General features: G+C 56.3%; 7 protein-coding genes across 7 annotated transcripts; 3 read left to right on the top strand and 4 right to left on the bottom strand.

Moving 5' to 3' along the window:
* Nucleotides 1-55: 55 nt before the first annotated feature.
* MFIFM68171_09573 (uncharacterized protein) lies at nt 56-526 on the top strand (the record flags this gene model as incomplete). The annotated part of the gene is made up of 1 exon (XM_071064992.1): nt 56-526. The coding sequence occupies one exon, from the start codon at nt 56-58 to the stop codon at nt 524-526; it is 471 nt and encodes a 156-aa protein (XP_070921093.1).
* Nucleotides 527-565: 39 nt separating this feature from the next.
* MFIFM68171_09572 (Pyrrolocin cluster transcription factor fsdR) lies at nt 566-2,987 on the bottom strand (the record flags this gene model as incomplete). The annotated part of the gene is made up of 6 exons (XM_071064991.1): nt 566-622; nt 685-2,121; nt 2,172-2,203; nt 2,258-2,468; nt 2,555-2,849; nt 2,923-2,987. The coding sequence occupies 6 exons, from the start codon at nt 2,985-2,987 to the stop codon at nt 566-568; spliced, it is 2,097 nt and encodes a 698-aa protein (XP_070921092.1).
* A 372-nt stretch (nt 2,988-3,359) lies between these two features.
* MFIFM68171_09571 (Ketoreductase (KR) domain-containing protein) lies at nt 3,360-4,385 on the top strand (the record flags this gene model as incomplete). Its single annotated transcript, XM_071064990.1, has 1 exon — nt 3,360-4,385. One exon carries the CDS (start codon nt 3,360-3,362, stop codon nt 4,383-4,385), a length of 1,026 nt encoding a protein of 341 aa, XP_070921091.1.
* Nucleotides 4,386-6,555: 2,170 nt separating this feature from the next.
* Nucleotides 6,556-10,021, bottom strand: MFIFM68171_09570 (uncharacterized protein; the record flags this gene model as incomplete). Its single annotated transcript, XM_071064989.1, has 4 exons — nt 6,556-7,462; nt 7,515-7,957; nt 8,067-8,865; nt 8,988-10,021. 4 exons carry the CDS (start codon nt 10,019-10,021, stop codon nt 6,556-6,558), a joined length of 3,183 nt encoding a protein of 1,060 aa, XP_070921090.1.
* Nucleotides 10,022-10,388: 367 nt separating this feature from the next.
* On the bottom strand, nt 10,389-12,328 carry MFIFM68171_09569 (uncharacterized protein; the record flags this gene model as incomplete). The annotated part of the gene is made up of 6 exons (XM_071064988.1): nt 10,389-10,586; nt 10,791-10,931; nt 11,057-11,440; nt 11,503-11,909; nt 11,995-12,124; nt 12,326-12,328. 6 exons carry the CDS (start codon nt 12,326-12,328, stop codon nt 10,389-10,391), a joined length of 1,263 nt encoding a protein of 420 aa, XP_070921089.1.
* Nucleotides 12,329-13,278: 950 nt separating this feature from the next.
* Nucleotides 13,279-14,394, bottom strand: MFIFM68171_09568 (Carbohydrate binding module (Family 6); the record flags this gene model as incomplete). The annotated part of the gene is made up of 1 exon (XM_071064987.1): nt 13,279-14,394. The coding sequence occupies one exon, from the start codon at nt 14,392-14,394 to the stop codon at nt 13,279-13,281; it is 1,116 nt and encodes a 371-aa protein (XP_070921088.1).
* Nucleotides 14,395-15,182: 788 nt separating this feature from the next.
* MFIFM68171_09567 (Xylosidase) lies at nt 15,183-16,849 on the top strand (the record flags this gene model as incomplete). The annotated part of the gene is made up of 3 exons (XM_071064986.1): nt 15,183-15,736; nt 15,801-16,646; nt 16,690-16,849. The coding sequence occupies 3 exons, from the start codon at nt 15,183-15,185 to the stop codon at nt 16,847-16,849; spliced, it is 1,560 nt and encodes a 519-aa protein (XP_070921087.1).
* Nucleotides 16,850-17,722: the final 873 nt, after the last annotated feature.

The following is a 17,722-nucleotide window of genomic DNA, read 5'->3' as shown; positions in this document are numbered from 1 at the left end:
TCATCAACGTCGTCACCAACGCTTCATCAGATATCACTATATAAGAGGAAGAGAAATGCCCTTCCATAAATACACCTTCACCAAACCCCTCCCTCCGGGCGTCGATTCGCAAACCGCAGTCCAGCTCCTCCACAACCCCTTCAACATCTTTAGTCTAAGCGACATCATCATCGGCCACAGGAAAATCTCAGAAGACTTGACATCTCGCAAGGCATCCTACGAGATCACTGACGCGGTGTCATACCTCCCTTTTGGGCTATGGGAAGGCACGGTTTCCGTGCAGATGGATTTCGTGTTTGAGTGTGATGGGTTGTCCATCACCAAGCATGCACCTATGGGGATTACTATTCGTGAGCGGTGGCGGGTTTTGACTGGAGAGACAGAGGCGAGGGGGAAGGGGATGAAGTTGGAGGCCGAGCTGGAGGCGGGGCGGCCGCAACTGGTATTGTTTTCTAGAATGATGGAGAGGAATCACGAGCGGTATCTGGGGCAGATGGTTGAGAAGGCGGGGTGGGGTGGAACTTGAACCAACATTGTACGCTGCACACTATGGAAGAAAGGAAGGTCAATAAACGGGCCCGGTGTCGTATCCCGTCTCGTCGATGAATGCGTCCCAAGTTGCCTGTCTGCATGTCAACAACAACCCCCTTGCACGAAACAATAGTGAAGAAAAGTTGAACTCACCCAGTCAAAATCCATGTCTGTCGACACATCCATGTCCTTGAAGCTGTCATAAAAAGGCGCCTCAGCATTGTTAAACCTCGGTGTAGGCCCCGGCAATATTGAGTCAAATGGCGTTTCGGGGGTATCCGTCTCCGCCGTCCCGGAAATCATCCGCGTCTCGGTCTCCATGGTCTCCACAACCATCGCCCTGGTATCGTCCACCAAACCGGTAACCATCCTAGTCAACAATCGATACGTCTTGCCAGCCTCATCGCACACACCCGCCGCCTCGGCCCATTTCGCACACGACGTTTGCAGGGCACCCATCAACACCGTATCTTTATGCTCCCCTCCCCTAGACTCCTCAGTGGCGTTCGGAGTAGAACACTTCCGGCGCACCTCCAGCTCCAAAACCAAAACCATAGCCGCGAGCGCGAGGATTTGCCTGGTCTGGGAAATGTCGTATAAGGCTGGGGGAATCATCTGCTGTATCTCCACCAGGGCATGAGCAGAGGCGATACACGCTTTGCGCGAGGTTGCGAAGCGTGTGTCGCTTCGATACCGGAGGGAAAGGAAGCGTCTATGAAGGAGACACATGCCCTTATGGTACATGCATAGGAGGCCTAGGTTCGGTACGCTTGCCCCCGTGTTTCCTGTCCGAGAAGGGCCGAGGAGGGGGTTCAAGGACGAGAACGGAGAAAGGGAAGGGCGCAAATGCTCCGGTATCGCGTCGTACGCGATGCGTAGGGCACGATCAACCTCCAGCACGGCATCGTATCCCGAACTCGAACCCCCTGGGAACGGTGACATCAGAGGGGGCGGGGAATAAACCGCATCCGCAACCCTCCCGAGAACACGGAACAGCCGGCCCTTGGCGATAAGGTAAGTCGTCGGCGTCATCTCCGCCATCGGCCGCGACGCCGGCAACTCCGCATGCAAGTCATCAGACAGCTCCCAATCAAAGACATTCCTCGGCTCCGCCGCGTCGGCATGCACCGACCCCGTCACCATACGGGGAAACCCAGCCAGCAGCGAGGCCATGTCATCCATGGCCACGACGCTCAGCCACACGCGCCGACGGAGCTCCGCGCGCAGCGGGGAGAAGAGAGACAGAGGAGGATCACGGTGGTACCCCATGTTGATCGCTGCGCGCACGATGACACCGGTCATGATCCACAGGCCGCGACGGTTATCGTCTTTGCGGTTGAGTTCGGCCGTGGCGTTGAAGCGGAGCGTTTCGACGGTGTATGGTAGACATTTCGCGATGTCGCCGCTCAGGAGGCACTGTGCCGTACGGGTGCGATAAAGGTGAAGGCGAGACTCGGAGAGGCCGGAGTAGGAAGAAGGTTCGAGGTCCGGGTGCTGGTGGTAGGCGAGCATGGTGATGCCTAGGATGGAGAAGAGGAGGCCTAGCCAGATGAGGTTGGTGCGCGATGGGTCTTCCCAGTGGTCGTCATACTTTATTCGTTAGTCAAATGCCGGGCGGTGCGTGCTGAGAGGGGAAGTACCTCGCGCATAAAAGTCGGCAAATGGATTATCGCTAGAGGTGTATAAGTCAATTGTCCTATGTAGCATCCCGGCATGGTAGACATACGAGGAACAGTAATGGGAAACGACGACTGGTCAAAGAAGAACGCAATCAGCCGGTCGACCTCTGCCTTGGGTGGCAAGCTGGACAAGATGTCGACGCGCTCGGGCGGCTTCGCCTGGGTGAACAAGAGGCTGGATCCGTCTACCGTGTGGGACAGGGCCGGCCAGAGCGAGTCCTGGATTTGGTCGTCCCATGTTGCTCGGAGGGCATGAATCTAGAAACACATTAGCTGAGATGGGAACACTTATCGACGAAAACGAGGGCGAAAAGGGATAAAGAGAGAGAGAAAGGAGGATGGACCTCGTCCAAGACAGCATCCAGGTCTTCCCCGGCGAGGTACACCGAGTGGACCCCATCCATGACGGTCTTCCCGGGACCGGCCTCACGGCTTGTGCCATTGCTCGCTAATGCAGATGACCGAACTTGCCTCTCAGCCAGCTGCTTAACCAGCCCTTCGAGACGGTCGATGCGCTGGCGCATGAGGACATCGCCGGTAGTCGAAGGGGGTCGATGGTTGGGCCCCTGAAACTGGCAGTTCGCTTGGCTGTTGCGGGCTGTGCAGTTTTGGCAGGGTTTCTCCCGGTTGCATTTGAGCCTGTCTCCGTCAATTATCTTAGTAGGTCATCCCAAGTCTCATCGAAATCTCAATTTGGGAACTGTTGACACACTTTCTGGCGCGACAGGGGTCACACGAGAGTGGGATGCGCAATCGTCGACGCGGTTTGGTCTGCATGGCGTCGGCTCAGGATGACTCGCTATCTAGCTATTCTCGCTGAGAAAGAAGTTCATGAGTGCGGTGGCGGGAAGTCTGGCGCCATGGAGATACGCGGCACGTGATTGTTAAATCCGCGGAGATGACCGCGATCCCCGGCTCTGGTCGATAACACACCTATTGCTCTAAATCCATGGAGTAGGTGACATATCTATTTCTATAGATACTCGTGTAACGTAGAACACCTGGGTATAAATGTAACGAGAGAACATAGTGTTTTGCGTAAGTGCACAGAAGGACCACCACTTATCAAGTTATTAAGCACCGGCTTGCGGTTGGAGATTTACTTACTCCGTGACACACCGTGCATATCCCCGTCAAGATAGAGTGACGATGCCCTCCCTCGGCGACTTCTTTTACACTCAATTCCTGCTCAGAATCCCCAAACCCACGGCCTCTTTTGCCTCCAAAACCGTCGTCATCACAGGCGCCAACTCGGGTCTCGGGAAAGAAACAGCCAAACACATTGTCCGCCTCGGCGCCAGCAAAGTCATCCTCGCCTGCCGCAGCCAATCCCGCGGCGACGCCGCTAAGGCCGAGATCGAATCTCTCTTTCCACGCTGTACACCAGGCACGATCGAGGCATGGCCTCTCGACCTCGAATCTGCCTCTTCGATTGCTGCCTTTGCCCAGCGCGCAGCGAAGAATCTACCGCGTCTCGATGTGGTAATCAACAACGCCGGCATCCATGGCATGGGCTCCAAGTTCAAGCTGGTCTACGGCACCGAACACACCCTCGCGGTAAACGTCGTTGGCACGTTCCTGTTGGCCATACAGCTCCTGCCAATCCTCAGAAGCACGGCGCGTAAACACGGGGTGGACACGCACATGACCACCGTCACCTCGGCGTTGTACGACGCTGCCAAGTACCCTTCCCCTCCCATGCCCCTCGATAAAAATGGTGAGGATATCTTCATGTGGTTCGCACAGGAAGACCGTGTCAATCAGATGAACCAGTACAACCTCTCCAAGCTGCTGCAGATTTACGTCCTCATTCGTCTCAGCGCCCAGGAACAACAAGCGGGATCAGACACGCAGGGAGCAGAAGGAAGAGTGGTTATCAACTCCCTAGACCCATGCTTCTGCAAAACCGGCCTCGGCCGTGGCCTTAGCGGTCCCCTTCGCGTGTTACGTGTCTTCGAAGCTATCGCAGCACGTCCTGCGGAGGAAGGTTCTAGATTGGTGGTGCAGGCTGCGTCGGCCGGACCGGAGACGCACGGGTTGTACATGCGGGCTGGCAAGGTGCGGGCGTATGAACCCGTCGCGCTGGACGAGGCCAAGGGCGCGCATGTGTGGGAGGCGCTGAGCAGGCGGCTGGAGGCGTTGTCGCCGGGAGTGTTGAGTAATCTAGCGGGATGATGATCGGAACTCTGATATTTTCCTTTCCTTTTAAATTTTCGGACCTCTTCCATATCTCTCCTCGTTGGTCCTTTACTTGTTTCCTCAGTCGAAGGTGTGATAGGATAAGACTGTTGATATATAATACCTCCTACCTCAGATTGGTGGCATTGCTGGCTTGTAGTTACAAATTAGACCTTGAAGTTGTAAGAGACGAGTGTCGAATTTTGCAAGATGTACCCCGCACATTGGCGCTCCACGTTGGGCTTCGCCTCGAACTGCATTTATACCTTTGCGTCCAGTGAAATGGTGCAGAAACACACATCTACACCCACATACCCATCAAATCAAGGGGGAGGGCAAAGGTGGCCAAATGCCAGACAGACAAGATAGACAGGACAGGCCAGGCGACACCACAACAAATTGGGTTGCTGCAGCCTGGACAAAGTCAAAACCACATATGCAGATAGAGCTCCCTCTGATCAGAGGGAGATCGCCTTGCACGCAGAAGAAGCTCGTCAATTGAGTCTTGTAACAAGTGTGGAAATGAGTGCTGCATTGATTGTCCTGTCTACGGTGCAATGGCCAGGACGGCCTTAGTTATAGTGCAACGAAAAATGGGCCCACAGCAAGTTCCAGCCCCCGGGACGCTTTCCCAGTAAGTGTTGGCCCCTGATGAGAGGGACCCTATCCTCTGGGGACCTTTTTCCCCAACTCACTATAGGAATGAGCTTGAAAAACTAGTCTCCCTAACCTACTTAGCACCCCTGGATAAGGTCAACTTTATAAGGGCTTATGTCAAGGCTCGTGAGATTGGGATGACTGAAAAGAACATCCTATCTGGCTGGAGAATCATTAGGAATTGGCTAATCTCACGTGCCAAAACTCTAAGGCATCCGGAGATTCAAGAAGATAAGACAGAGGCTTCTCCAGAACTTACACCTTATTTAGGCTCGGATGATACGCCGAAGACCAGCCGTCAGATTCGTGATATTGGCAAGAGCAAGACTCCTACGATGCGGAGACGATACGCCGTGATAGCTAAAGGCTTTGAAAGTCAGGAACCGATGCTGGCGGCAAACTAATGCTGTTAGAATTGCTAGTCTGGAGGAAGAAGTGGCCCGTCTGAAGAGAGGGAAGAAAAGAAAGGCCATTCCCAATCCCAACAGACTCTTCATGACATTGAGCGAGATTCTGGTGACCGGTGGAGCTATTTCCGAAGTTGGAGGCGAAACAGAGCCTGTTGTGGTGGATTCTGACTCAGGGGAGGAGGTGGTCTCAGAGGCGGAGACGACTTCGGTTATCGACGTCAAGGTGGAATCTGAATCCCCTCAGGTTACCACCAGATTGGGGCGCCCGAGGGAAAAAAACAAGGAAGTAGATGGAGCCGTAAATTCTCTATAGATTGATATCTTTGTTATATCTATAACTTCTAGATTGGTTGCAATTCGTAAGATTCAAAAGCTGGGTTTTTGGTGGGGATCGCTTCATTTGGCTGTCCAAAAGGTGGGGGTGTCCAAAAGGGGGGGTGGGGCATAGTATCATGTAGCAGTATTAAGTTTGAGCTTTCTATATATCAAATTGAACTGGTTGAGAAATTCTCAGTGGGAATATTCCCAGTGGGAATATTTTCAGTTGAGAAAACAGTCCAGTCGCGTATGTACAGGCTATCCTGCAGGGCCAAGATCCCAGCCAAGATCGTTTTCTGAAGACCCGTCAGCGCGCTGGGGTCGTTTCTGAAGAGCGAAATCCACCACTACACCCGCGTGAGACAAAGCCCAAGCCCCCTTAGACTGCCAAAGTAGGGCATGTCAGGCTCTGTATCTCTTTAACCTCGACCACCAGTCTTCATCATCGGTAACACAACTGCCTGGCAGTACACTTACTCGAGGAGACTATCTCAAGGGCAACATCCTGGGCGATGTGCAGAGAAGGAGAACTGTAACAAAGCTCATTGTAAAATGGGCAGGTGAAGCATGCTTGCTCGTGGCATCCTGCGCATTTACCTCCTCTTGACTTGTTGACGCCAGTCATGTACCCTTAGCCCACACGAACATAGGTCGTACCTGTAATCCTGTACCGACAGAGCTGATATCCCCCGGCTGGTCCGGCACCGGACTTTGACACGTCGCGCTTGATCTCTGGTCCACTCCCGGCACTCCGCCACAAACCTCGCATTTTCTGAAGAGCATCATACCGCCGACACTGTCCCGGCATTTCGGGTCCCCGGAACCCTTGGTCGAATCGCCCATACGAGAGGACTATGTAGCGCATCCAAGACCAAGCTGTCTGCAACATGCAAATAATCCCGCCCCTCTCGAGCCCACATCTTCTTTAACTTCTCGTCGAACTCGGTCTGCACCATCCGAAGCGCCTCGTACACCCTGACGAACGACTGGCCGTCCACATTGCGCGTCCAGCTCGGCGCGCTCTCGGTGTTCTCCGTCCTCACTGAGCGCGGTTTCTGGTGGTCATCCCAGCTCCTCCCCGAATCCGTGTCAGACCCGGCCGGCGATGACAGCTCCTCGTCCTCCCAGGAATGTTGCACCGCCTTCTTCTTTTTCTTCGCCGTCTCCTTTGTGGTCGTTTTCCCCTTCCCGTCGTCTCCCGACGCCATATACGAACCCCTTGTTCGCGCCTGCATCAACTCGTGGTCCTCGTCGGAATATCCGTCGGATGCGCCATCCAAAACGGCATCAAAGTCATGACCTCCTCCATCTTCCGACCCACCGCCAGGCCGCAGGAATCCGGCCAGGCTCGTGACGATGGTCGCAAGCACGAGCGAGAAGTCCATCAGCCGGAACCAGACATCGCCGGCGCGGATGCCGTTGACGCGCGTCAGCGCCGCCGCGTCGCCGTGCTTGAAAAAGTCGAGCAGGTACGAGTTGCACCCCCTCACGTCCTCGCCGCCGTCGACGTCGTCATCGCTGCCGACGGGCACGGCCGGTACGGTGCTCTCCTCGAGCGGCACGCCCGCGCGCACCGTCTCGCACAGCTCGCGCACGCTGGCAAAGTCGGCGTCGCCGAAGCCCGAGAGCGCCGCGAACGGCGATCGGATCGCCACCGGCGGGAGGTGCGGTGGCGGCGGCGGGGAGGAGCTGGAGGAGAGGGCGCCGGGCAGCGAGCCGCGGGTCCGGGGTGTGGAGGAGCCGGTGTCGCGTCAGCGGCAGCGCGTCGTTGGGCGCGTCGCGCAGGTGCCGCGCCGCGTAGGAGCGGACGTAGTCGCGGAAGATGGCGAGCGTCTCGGCGTTGTGTCGCGCGAGGATCTCGTGCGCGCGCCGCAGCAGGGCCGGCAACAGCGAGGAGTGGGCGGTCGAGGACGATGCGCGGGTGACGGCGCCGCGGCGTGCTGGTCCCCCACCCTGTCGGGCGTAGGGGACCCGGGAGAAGAGGTAGCAGAGCGTCAGGACGAGCTCAAGAGCGGCGCCCCGCCGCCGTGCCACGTCCATGGCCGGCGAGAAACCGGCGCACGCCTCGTGGAAGTAGCCCTCCTTCAGCAGGGCGTGGAAGCCGAAGGCGGCGGATTCGGTGTCGTAGAGATGGCTGACGAGGCCGGAGGAGTTCAGCGGCTCGCCCGCCGCGGATAGGAGGTGCTGACGCCGGGGGAATTGGACTTAATTACACCTGCCGGTACTGGCGGTTCATACCCGAATAATGCACGCCCACGCCGCGTCGCAGCGCGTTGAGGACAAGCGGTCAGACGGCGCCAGGGCGTATCCTCCGCAGCCGCTCTTCGAGCTCCTCGCCCGATATCTTCGTCGTGTCTGCAAGGCTGAACCACGCGAGCGGCGCATCGGGATCGAAGCTCTCCCACTTGCTCGTTTCGCGGCTGGCCGCTTCGCGTTCCAGTTGCGCTCTTCCCTGGCCATCCCCGTCTTCCGCTCCACGGCGCCCAGGTGCGCCGGTCCCGGCTGCCTTTTTTGCGGCTTTGGATCGGGCGGCTTTGTGAGCCTTTTTCCAATTTTCAAACTCGGCTACCTTGATAATCCAGGCTGAGTTTTTCTCCCGGTACGTCCTCTCCGCCAATATAAGGATAGTGAAGAGGCCGGTAGCAATGGCCTCGCACTGGGTGCGGTCGTAGTTGAACAATATCGCCGGCAGAGCGCCGCTTGCTCGCAGGTCCGTCACGAGGGCGAAAACAGAACGGCTGGATACCATCGGGTCCTTCTTTGCATCATCATCATCCACAGAAGGCCCGCTTCCGTCTGGGTAAGCCGCGTCACAATACGAGCCGTCAAGTCGCGAGTACCGTGGGCCGCGCAGCTCCTCCCGCAGGGCATCGAAGGGGGATCCGGGATCTGCCATCCACTTGGCGAGCTGGTCCTTAAGCGCGGCCTCCCATCGAACGACATCAGATTTCTGGATCATCGGCGGCAAGGCTTCTTCGGGGTCCAGGGACCGGGAGATGGTATATTCGGCGGTTTCAAGTCTCTTCATGCACTTCCAGAGGCTTAGGCAATCTCTCGGCTCCAGGTTTACGTCGTTCAGCGTATCTCGATTCCTAGTCGAATTTCACACAGCAGTTAGCGTAAGCACTAGGCGGTAGGAGGTGGTGGATAACCAGGTGCTATAAAAACAAAGCTCTTCGAAAGATATCCGACAGGATACGTAAGAGCAACATACTTATCAACAATACTCCTAATGGGGTGGACAAACAGAAATAGCGACTCGCCACTTCCCCGGAAATCCGAGTCCAGGCCTGGGAAAGGGAGGCGCTCGACCGGTACGAGACCGGTGAACTCGGAGACGGACGGCGCCGGGTCGTCTATGAACTTACGCAGGTCCGAGTACCGCGCCGAGTGCACGATCATATCGAGGTCGAGGCTCTTGACGCGCTGGGACTGCTCGAGCCAGGACCGGAAGTCACCCGGGTTCGCGATGGTGGCGGAGAGCGCAATGATAGGGCACGGCGTGAGCAGCAGGAGCTGTTCCCAGATAACGCCCTCGTCCGACTGGCCGATGCAGTGCACCTCATCGAAGATGATGCGGCGGACGCGACGCGAAAAGTCCTGCGTGCCGCGGGCGTTGGTGGGGGCCAGGAGCAGAATTTGCTGGATCGAGGGCACCGTCACCAGGATCTGGCACCTCTTATAGCTATTGATGCGGTAGTCCCTCGTATGGATGGCCCAGACGGGCCGGCCCTCGCGGGTGCCGTACCTCTTTGAGAAGCGGGCCTGGACCTCCGCTGCGATCTGATTGACCAGCGCCTTGGTTGGTGCCACGTAGACCAGGATGTCGTCGTCATTGGCCTGAAGGACTTTCTTCATCGCGTAGAACGAGATGAACGTCTTCCCGGCCGAGGTTGGCGCGACGGTGAGCACGCTCTTGTTGGCGTCGATGACGTCCAGAACCTTGCGTTGCCAGGCGTCTGGGTTGAACGACGTAACACGCGGATCCGGCGCCGAGTCGAAGCTACGTTCCAGATAGGGCCCGCAATGCTCAAGCAAGAACCCGCGGGGCGTGGTGCTCGCGGGCAGTAGCTTCACCGCCTCTATTACGAGAGGCTTGAAGGCTAGCGGTCTATTATCGGCCCTCGAGGTTAGAGGGGCGGGACATCGCAATGGAATTTGCAGAGACTTCTCCATGGCCGCCAGTTGTAAACTGATATCCTTGGTCAGGCCCAACTTACTGGCATCGCTGGCTTTCGACCAGGACATAGCGAGGAGAAAGGGAACTGGTAAAGAAAGCAAACAGACATATCAGTTCAGAGTTCTCACAACAGCTCATTCTGCCTAGGGGGATGGACTAGGGTCGACAGGGATGCTCACTTGCCGATTTCGGCGTTTACGGAGTGTTCCGTATTTACAACAACACGCAACTGAGGTACAGAAGCACCTCCGCACCGATAATTTGTTCGTATAGAGATAGCAAAGTTGCGAGATACCTCTCGGCTTTGAGATAGCGCTGGACCATAGAGGGCTGCTTTTCGAATTCCAAGCATCGTTCCCTCCAAGCGGCAGCAACAGACTGAGACAAGACCGTGGATTTCTCCAGCCTTCGGGCCTCTCCCAGCTCAAGTGCTTTCTACTTGTTGCTCTTAGGGGCATCCTTCGTCATCTCAGATTCCTTCCTTTTCTCTTTAGGGGTAGTGGAGTGAGGCTCCTTTACAGGTTTTCCCCCCTTGGCAATCGGATTGCAGACGACGATCGTCTCCAGCTCAATGTTCTTTCCCGAGGCGCCCGTCAGACTTGCCGAGTAGGCGATCGTGTCAGACATGAACTCCTAGTGCCTCCGTTAAGCAAAGAATCCTCTAGGTTTCGCAGTGTGCTTAGGGTCAATTTGCGCACGAGCATTGTGCCAGTGTGTCAGTTCTTGGAATATCTTTCCCGAGACCGGGGACTCGGAAATGACACCGTTTGTGTCGAGCCGGACGTCTGCTAAATACTGATCCATTACTGGGTGGCTGAAGAGCAATACAGATGGTACCGTCTCCGGTAGGTGGTCTTGGCTGGGCAGTTCGATGTCGCCGACTGTCCGATCGGCCGCACTCCATGGGATGCCGAACGGTGGTTTGGTGATGTTAACACCGCTCAAGTCGCTGAGCAACTTTACCATCATAGTGACTTCCTGACAGAGTTGTGCCGGCAACAGGTTGCCGAAGAGATTGGCGGAAGCGTTGAGGTAGAGACATCCATCGAAAGGTCAAAGGCGTCCCATTTCAAGTTCGTGAAGCATCTCTCAAACCAACCCACGAGTCCCTCCCGAGCAGCCTCAAAGAACTTCGTGAGGAAAGCGGCATCGGCAGCCGTGCCGGCACTGGGTTCCTGCTTGGCAAAGCTTCGCTGAGGAAGACCACAATGACGGAGAAGAGCGAGGTGAAGAAGAACCGCGACAACCTGTCGTGGTGGCATACCGCTCTCGTTGTTGTCTTTCGTCCCGGGAGAAGAAAGCACCGAAGAGAGAGCGCAGATTGAGATGAACTCCCTGGCAGTCAAGGCTTCGGCAATTCCTGTTTCGGCAAGTCTCTTCATTGTCTGTGCCATGATGGGCGGCGGCGTTGGAGGGAACGGATGCTGTTCTTCCCGCACTGGCAGAGGCGTAGAATTGCTCCTGGGTGTTGTCATGGGCAAATACGTCTGCAGGTGGGTTGTTAGTGCCTACTCTTGGCTCTATCATCAGTGTCTTCGACGAATGCCACGTAGTATCCGGCCAAGGTCATCTTATGCAGAATTTCCAGAGGCGTGCTGTACTCGTGGATACTACTACCCTCTAGTCCATCGTGATGGGCATTGGAGCCTAGAAAGAAATGGAGGGGATTGCTGTCAAGGTATTTGTGGAAGAGGCCGCTCTCCAGACTCGGGAACAGGTAGCTGGATTCTGCCCCCCTCATCTGCCCGCGGCTGACGGGGCAGGAAAAGTGCTGGATGAGCACAGCGCGAGCGAGACGGTATTTGCTGGCACGCAAGTTGTCCATTCGTGCTTCAGCGGGCATGCAGATATCCGCGTCCTCCTCGAACCACAGGGCGTTGAAGATGCAGCCACGGTCCCTGAGCTTGGCAAGGAAAGTCTCAACCGCATGAACTGCATGCAAGAGCTGGAAGCCATCTGATACGGATGGAAGAGTCAGCAGGTAAATGGAGTTTATGGGCTCGAATCTTTAGGAGACGGCGTCGAAGTTTTCAAGGCTCACAGCTGAAACCGACACGGGCATGCTCCAGACAGTAGGTGAGCAACGCCTCGCCATGGATGGCAAACAGGCCTCTGCCAGCAAAATCACCGACAATGTCGACCCGGATGGGGTGGAGCGAGTCGCACCACCACTAAAACTGCGACATCTCGGATAACCAAAGGGATCGGTCCCCCAAAAGACATGCAGAATAGAAATTAATCCAAAGGTGAACATTCAGACTGTACACCGTGGTGGATGAAGGATGGAGAGAGAGAGTGGTTGCCGAAGAAAGCTTGGAAGCTTAGAGGCGGGGAGGGACGGGGTACTGGTGCGATGCACGCAGCACGCTGACCATTTGACTCTAAGATCTGCAGTAGGCCGCACTGCATTATCACTCTGCTACGGTCCGCTGCCTTCTTTCGCCTTTCACAGGAAAGGATTGGTTAAGAAGGATATGGGCCAACATGCCCATCCACAGAACGGGAGGGGTGATTTATTATAAGACTACGCTAATTAATACGAGCCTATGTAAGGCTCCATTTCCCGCTTTAGACATCTTAACTTCCTCTCCGCTTCCAGGCAAGTGATCATCAACCCGCACCCCAACTCCAGGCCTGTTTCGTACGGTATAGCGAGACGTCGGCTACAGTGGAAGAGAGATCATCATGCTGAAAGTATTGTAGATGTCTCCGTGCGCATATCTCGGAATTAGATCAAGAACTGGCTAAGGCGTGGTGGGCTCGAAGGGGGCTGCCCCGGGGTTCGGTCATGAAGGAAAGGTGGATGTGGGAAAGTAATTATGTCGTTGTGTGGTGGCAATCAAGCAACGGAGGTTTTACTATAGTAAGCGGCTAGCCTAGTTTACACTTGTCTACATTAGCTCCGCACTAGTATCGCACTAAGTAGGTCCTTAAGAAATGTCTTAAACCTTATTACTAACTTTTATATAACGTTAAGTTAGGGTTAAACGTAGGCCCCTAAGCTTACCAAACCTCAGGCTCCATCGCTATCACCTCCAACAGCACAAGCGCAACGCAGTATATTTCGGGCCAGCAAGCTGATATACTCGGTCGCAGACACAAATTAATCATTGTGGGATACGAATCATAGGCAAGCACGAGATACGGATATTACCTTAATCATTCCGCTGTCTTTAGATCTGAGCCGACATGCTGAACCGTCACCAGTTGAACCTGAACAACTCGCCACTGCCGCCGGTGAAACGCATGAACAGATCCTGTGTCCCCGTGGCACCCGTGACTGGGCAGGCAACGCTGGTCCACACCTGCCAGTCTCCGGTGCCGGTCACGGTGCAAGTGCCGACAAGTGTGCCGGAAAGGGAACCCAGGCGCAGCTCGATCCGCCCCCGCTGGCAGCGGAGGCGACGCGGGCAGTGAAGGAGTTGGCGCCTGTGCCGAAGGAAACCCCTTTGACTTTGATATAGTCGCCATTGTGGACCATGTTGACGTTCATGCCGCCCTCGCTGCAGACCTCAGTCTTCAGGTCCGAGGAGAAGGCCATCGTCTCGGCCTCCTGGCGCACATAGGGGTCCAGTGTGCCGACTTGCGGTGCGCCGGTTGTTGTCATGGTTAGCATGGGGATGCTACCGTTGGCGCTGTACTCGAAGCGCTCGACGGCCACAGATCGGGTGTAGCTGCCGCCTCCGGGCAGAAAGCTGTTGTGGTAGAACATGTAGGTAGAGTTCTTGTAGTCAATGATGCCCGGGTGGTTCGTGGAGCTGGTACCCTGGGATGCCATGATGAGACCGCGGTAGGTCCAGGGGCCGGTGGGGCCGGTGGCGGTCGAGTATCGAAGGTCGTCGGGGCAGCAGTTGGCTGGGTAGACCAGGTAGTAGATGTCGTTGCGCTTGTAGACCCACGGGCCCTCCTCAAAGGTGGTGGGGCGGTCGGGATTGTCAGTCCGGGTTCCGAACCCGCCGGCCGTGAGCGGGATCGCAGTGATGCCGCCCTGGTAAGAGATCATATCCTCGTTCAACTTGATGTACCACAGCCTCGGATTGCCCCAGTATAAGTAGGCCTGGCCGTCAGCGTCAACGAAGACATGCGGGTCGATCTCACCGTTCTCAACTAGGGGGCGTCCAATTGCGTCCCTGAATGGGCCAGTAGGACTATCACTCACGCCCACCCCTATGGCCATCCTGCCACCGCGGCGGCGCACAGGGACGTACCAGTAGAACTTGCCGTTGCGTGGTACGACGTGGCCGGCCCACGCCCGGTCCGAGACCCAGGCAAAGGTGGCCAGGTTCATGGGCGAGCCGTGATCCTGCCAGTTGACCATGTCCGTCGACGTGAAGACGCGCCACTCTCTCAGGTTATAGCTTCTGGAACCGTCCTCGTCATGGCCAACATAGAGATAGACGGTGTCGTTGTACACCAGCGGTGCCGGGTCTGCAGTGTACATGGTCTAGATGATGGGATTGTCGGCCCTGGCAAGACCTTGCTGCAACGAGGCGAGGAGCAGCATTGCCAGGGGTACTAGGATGATGCGCGACAGCATCGGCCAATGGTTCGGGGCCCTCATGATGACACCACGCATCGGCCAAGGAGACTCCTGGAGGACGAGATTTTGGCGGAATAGACATGTTGACCATGGGACTTACCAGATATTTACGTCGAAGGCCAATTAGCCTCTGTTTGCGAGCACGGGTTGACGGGCTGTCGGGCTGTCGAAGAATATCGCGTTGATAGGGGCTTCGGGCTGTACACCTCCGGTGGAGGACTCGACTGCGAAGGATTGAAGATGATCCCACCTATCAATGGTTGACAGCGAGAAGGCGACTACTCTAATTTGATACTTGGTATCACGGCAAGATGTGGTGATGTCGAAACGCTCCAGTCGGCGGAATTGAGGTGGTACTAATTACCTCCTGTCTGGTACCTTACGCCTCGATTGCACCGACACCTCGCGCCAGACGCCCAGCATCGGTCTCAATTAATGTTACGACCACATGCAGATTCGGAGTAATTGAAGCCTCATCAATGAGCTTTCCAACGTGACACGATCATTCTCGCTGGAGGTTTCACCTCAATACGGGGACCCGAACCTGGACCGATCCATTAGGACGAGGGCCTTTGAGCCTGAAACGGTCGGTGGGTATAAATCAACTTGGACTGGAACACCCACTAGCAAAGCTGTAAACGTGTGGGCCAGCCGACGCCCGCCAGAGGACCTACCCGAACGCCTTCACGATGCATGCCGCGGGTGTTAGACACATCCTACTCCTTGGCAGCCAGCTGGCTGCCACCACTCTCGCTGTCTCCTTGCCCGTTGTTGGGGATCATACCATCACCCCAAGAGCCGATACACTCACCAACCCTGTACTTTGGCAGGACTATCCTGACCTGGAGGTGATTCGCGTCGGTAACGCCTTTTACTACTCGTCCTCGAAATTCGCCTACTCCCCCGGCGCGCCGGTCCTGAAGTCCTACGACCTCGCCAACTGGGAGCCCGTTACGCACAGCGTGCCGGTGCTCAACTTTGGCAACGAGTACAATCTCGATGGCTCTGGTTCGGCATACGTGAAGGGCATCTGGGCCAGCACTCTGCAGTACCGCCAGGCGAACGACATGTTTTACTGGATGGGCTGCATCAACAGCGGGAAGACGTACATCTGGACCGCCGCCGGCACCGGGGCCGCCCGCAACGGCGGCGAAGTGGCAAACTGGACGTGGACCAGCCATCCACCCATCGATAGGTGCTACTACGACTGCGGCTTGCTCATCGACGATGATGACCCATATACGTGGCTTACGGAGCTACCAGGATCCACGTCGCCCAGCTTTCGTCGGATGGCCTACGCGAGTCAGGTCGCAGGAAGTCTATGTCCACAGCGGCGGCACCATCGAAGGTTCTAGAATGTACAAGATCAACGGATATTACTACATCTGGGTGACAAGATCAGCATACGAGCAGTGGGTGCTCAGGTCCAGAAGTCCGTTTGGACCATACGAGAGGCGCCGAATCCTCTCGCGTATCAGCGGACCCATCGCGAACGCCGGCGTCGCCCACCAGGGCGCCATGGTCAATGCTCCGGACAACCGGTGGTACTACGTCGCCTTCATGGATGCCTATCCCGGCGGGCGCATCCCAGTCGTCGCTCCACTGACGTGGACTGCAGACGGGTGGCCGGAGCTTGTCACGGCGGGCGGCAGCTGGGGCAGGATTTATCCCATTCCGGTGCAGACAAACAAGACGGTTGCGCCACCCGTCGGCACCGACGGATTCAAAGGAACCAGTCTGAGCCATGAATGGGAGTGGAACCACAACCCAGACAACACCAAGTGGCAACTGGCTGGTGACAGTGACCGGGGGCTCATCCTACGGACGGCCGACGTCACGGCAGACCTTTTCCTGGCGCGCAACACGCTAACGCGCCGGATTATTGGACCCAAGTCCTCTGGAACGTTCTGTATCGATGTCAGCAAGATGGTCGATGGCGACCGCGCCGGTGCGGCCTTGTTCCGGGACCGTGCGGCGTACATTGGCGTCTGGAACGAAGGGGCCGCGTCCCGGATCGTCATGGTCAATCGGCTGACGTTGTCGGAAGGCTCATGGAGGACGGTGGAGAGGGGAACAGTGGCTGCGACGGGTCCGACGCTTGGAGGTGGGATCACAAAGGTCTGGCTCCGCATCGAGGCCGACATCACACCTGCGTTCCAGTTGTCCCAGGAGAGAACTACGACCTTTCTCCTACAGCACAGACGGGGTCAGGTTTACGGGGCTGGGGCCCGCCTTCGGCATGACCAATTCGTACAGGTACTTCAGCGGGTACCGATACGCAGTCTTCAACCACGCCACCAGGCAGCTCGGCGGTGAGGTCAAAGTCCTGAATTTTACCATGGCGCTTGTAAACTAGGCCACTAGCACGAAGGCACAATGAGTCAAGAGACAATGCGTGAAGTGAGCGAGTGAGTAAGGTACCTAGGTACCTAGGAAGGTTGTTGCAAACTGGAGCTTCTAGGCCAACATGAGTCAAGCCTCCATCGAGTCCGTCTCGAATCCATCATGACCAGAACTTTGCCATCAGCCCAGTGGTCCCTCTTGCGCATTTGCATGCCATTTCCCTTCTGTCCATGTCAGTCATCTCATCCCTCCTTGATTGGGAAGACTGGGGATGCCGCGAGCCACCAGTCATAGTTGCCAAGGCGGTGCAAACGGGAGTCTTGTACACAACAGGTAGCCTGCCAGCGAACCGAGAGCATGCTGGCACTAATTCAACAGCAGGCTAATACGGGAAACTGTCATTACCTGGATAATGCGGAGAAAGGCCGCCTTTTTGCATGCAATAGCGACGCTCAGCCTGCTAGAGATGCGCGATGCATCCCAGTTGTGGCTATGTACGGCGTTTACAAGACGCCATCGAAGTCACTCGAGGCTGCAAATTTCATGTAATTAGTAGAACTGCCCGTCCTGGCAAGAAGCGACTGGCCCAGCAACCGTGCATATGCAGTCTAGTACCTTGCTTTTTCTTTTCCGACGTCACACTCCCGAAAGGAAGGATAAATAAAATGCCGTCATATATGTTGCTTATCACTCTCTGCCTATAATCGAGCAAGCATTCCTCGCCGAGGCTACCACAAACGTGACAGATCCGGGTCTTCGCGCGAGCCGTATTATCCTATATATCCTCCCAATTAGTGCGCCAATAGCGGTCCTGTGAGCATCGTTCCCGGACTCGCAGCTCAGGGGCTCGGGATGATAAACCCGAAGCGGATTGCGTTCTGTGCGG

Source organism: Madurella fahalii (assembly GCF_045866475.1).
Source record: "Madurella fahalii IFM 68171 DNA, scaffold_5, whole genome shotgun sequence".
Taxonomy (NCBI): Eukaryota; Fungi; Ascomycota; class Sordariomycetes; order Sordariales; genus Madurella; species Madurella fahalii.
Note: the sequence above shows the minus strand (reverse complement) of the source record. Positions and strands in the feature narration are given on the sequence as shown.